This window comes from Trachurus trachurus (assembly GCF_905171665.1).
Source record: "Trachurus trachurus genome assembly, chromosome: 21".
Taxonomy (NCBI): domain Eukaryota; kingdom Metazoa; phylum Chordata; class Actinopteri; order Carangiformes; family Carangidae; genus Trachurus; species Trachurus trachurus.
The window spans coordinates 32,627,192-32,629,691 of record NC_139899.1 but is presented as its reverse complement, the minus strand read 5'-3'; the positions used below and the strand labels follow the sequence as shown (position 1 = coordinate 32,629,691).

Here is a 2,500-nt window from a genome sequence, read left to right as displayed (position 1 = left end):
AAACAAATGTGTTTATAACGTACTACACAGGTGTTATTATTAGGGTAACAGTAACTTTTTTGATTACTTACTGAAAAGAGGAGTGCCGTTAGTAACGCCGTTATTAGCATCACTGCTCCTAATCACAATCTTTATTTATTTAAAGGGGAACTTTATAATATATACTATACGAAGGAGTATTAGGTGCCAGCCAAAAAAAAAAAAAAAGAAACCAGGCAAAAAAGAAGAAAAAAAAATCCGGCACAAAAAAAACAACAAAGTCAGGCAAAAGAAGAAAAAAAAGAAAAAGAAAAAAAACGCAACGTGCATCAGTGGTTTTGCATGAATTTCCCTCTAAAACAACTCTGTGTGGTAACGTTGTGTTATTATCTCATAGCGTGGTGAATGTGCAGCTCACAACTTATAACGAATAACGAACCTACTGCTATGACTATAGGGATTATGGCAATGGGCCAATTTGACAAAATGTTGAACTATCCCTTTAAACATATCATTCTTTACTTTAACAATTAAGTATTTTTATCACTATTTATTCTGATTCTTATTATTCTTAACTATCCCTTTAAATCCTGACATCAGACCCAGTGTTGTGTTGATGTGTTACAGTGTGTGTGTGTGCGTGTGTGTGTGTGTGTGTGTGTGTGTGTGTGTGTGTGTCTTCAGGAGTGGCATCAGAAATGTTCTCACTACTTCATCCTGACGGCGTCTCGAGGCTCCGTCTCAGCTCAGGCGCTGCTCCCCCCTCCTGCAGGTAAACCTTCCTCCTCCTCCTCCTCCTCTTCCTCCTCCTCCTCCTCCTCCTCCTCCTTCCTCTTCATCTTCATCTTCCTTCCTCCTCTTCGTCTTTCTCCTCCTCCTCTTCCTCATTCTTCCTCCTCCTCCTCCTCTTCCTCTTTATCCTCCTTCTTCCTCCTCCTCCTCCTCCTCCTCCTCCTCCACCTCTGTGACATCACATGTTCACAGGTGTGTCATGTGTGTGTGTGTGTGTGTGTGTGTGTGTGTGTGTGTGTGTGTGTGTGTGTGTGTGTTCCTCCTCAGTGTCGTCCATCAGTCCGGCGTGGAGCCCCGTGGTCCTCAGCGTTAAGCCCCTCCCCCTCCGGGGCGTGGAGGGTGTGGGCGTGGCCTCCAGCGGCGTGGGGGCGGGGCTTGTGCTGCTGACCGGGGGGGCCGGCAGGGGGGGGAGGGGGGCGGAGACCAGGCTGCTGCTCCTCACCGGGCAGGAGGAGGGGAGGAGGTGTGACCGCGTGGACACGTCAGCTGATCTGGGTAAGAGGAGCACAGACGGTGACATCATGGTCAGTGGAACGTCTCATAGGCTGTGTCCGAACCCCCCTCCTCTCTATCTAGTGACCAGTTGTTGTAGTGGTGTCTGAATGTTTAGTGATTATTAAAGCAGAAGTAAGTGATATATTTGTGTTAATATAAGTCTTAAATAGTTATATCTTCCGACAGCAATCACTTCTATAGAGTGTTTGGACTGAAACACGGGTCTCTCAGTCCCTCTGCTCTGCTCTGAGCCGAGGAGAAAACATTTATCGTATCCTACAGTTTTTATCCAATGAGGAGAGAGAATGGCATGCAGGGCTGTGTGTGCAGCCAAGGGACGCCGTGAATGTGGCGACGTAGGGACGAGGACTGTTATGGTGCGTTCAAGGAAACTCGTATTTTTCCGACCGTGAAGTGGTACCAGTTCGATCTGGTACGAGTTCACCGGTCGGAAGTTACGAGTGACCGTTATAGTGACTTTCACCGGTAAAACAGGTCGGAAAAACACGAGTGGGTTGCCTGGAACGCTACAAAGTCGTAAGTTGTGACTTGAAGCTGTAATTTACGATTTCAAAAGCCTGCCTGGAACGCAGCATTAGCGAAAACGACCGGACCACTTACTTCTGCTTTAATGTTCACTATATAGTGACTGAATCTATCCCACAATTCACTGCGAAATGTAGTGAACATCCGATGGTCACTAACTGGAGCAAGATATCCCATCATGCATTGCGGTCATAGATCGCCGTTACCACAGCGGCCCAGAGTGACCGGTGTAGCTACCAAATAAATGAAGTAGTGACGGTGTAGCTACCAAATAAATGCAAGTAGCGACCGGTGTAGCTACCAAATAAATGAAGTAGTGACCGGTGTAGCTACCAAATAAATGAAGTAGTGACCGGTGTAGCTACCAAATAAATGCAGTAGTGGCCGGTGTAGCTGCCAAATAAATGAAGTAGTGACCGGTGTAGCTACCAAATAAATGCAAGTAGCGACCGGTGTAGCTACCAAATAAATGAAGTAGTGACCGGTGTAGCTACCAAATAAATGCAGTAGTGACCGGTGTAGCTACCAAATAAATGAAGTAGCGACCGGTGTAGCTACCAAATAAATGAAGTAGTGACCGGTGTAGCTACCAAATAAATGCAGTAGCGACCGGTGTAGCTACCAAATAAATGCAGTAGCGACCGGTGTAGCTGCCAAATAAATGCAGTAGTGACCGGTGTAGCTGCCA

General features: G+C 46.5%; 1 protein-coding gene across 1 annotated transcript in view; it reads left to right on the top strand.

Annotated features, from left to right (window-relative positions):
• Positions 1 to 2,500, top strand: part of LOC311004385 (tRNA wybutosine-synthesizing protein 4-like) — a 28,498-nt gene that overhangs the window by 13,351 nt on the left and 12,647 nt on the right. Inside the window, exons 8-9 of the mRNA XM_083996437.1 lie at positions 664 to 751; positions 1,039 to 1,266. Of these exons, the coding sequence (XP_083852563.1) occupies positions 664 to 751; positions 1,039 to 1,266 (316 nt within the window). The remainder of the gene's footprint in view (positions 1 to 663; positions 752 to 1,038; positions 1,267 to 2,500) is intronic.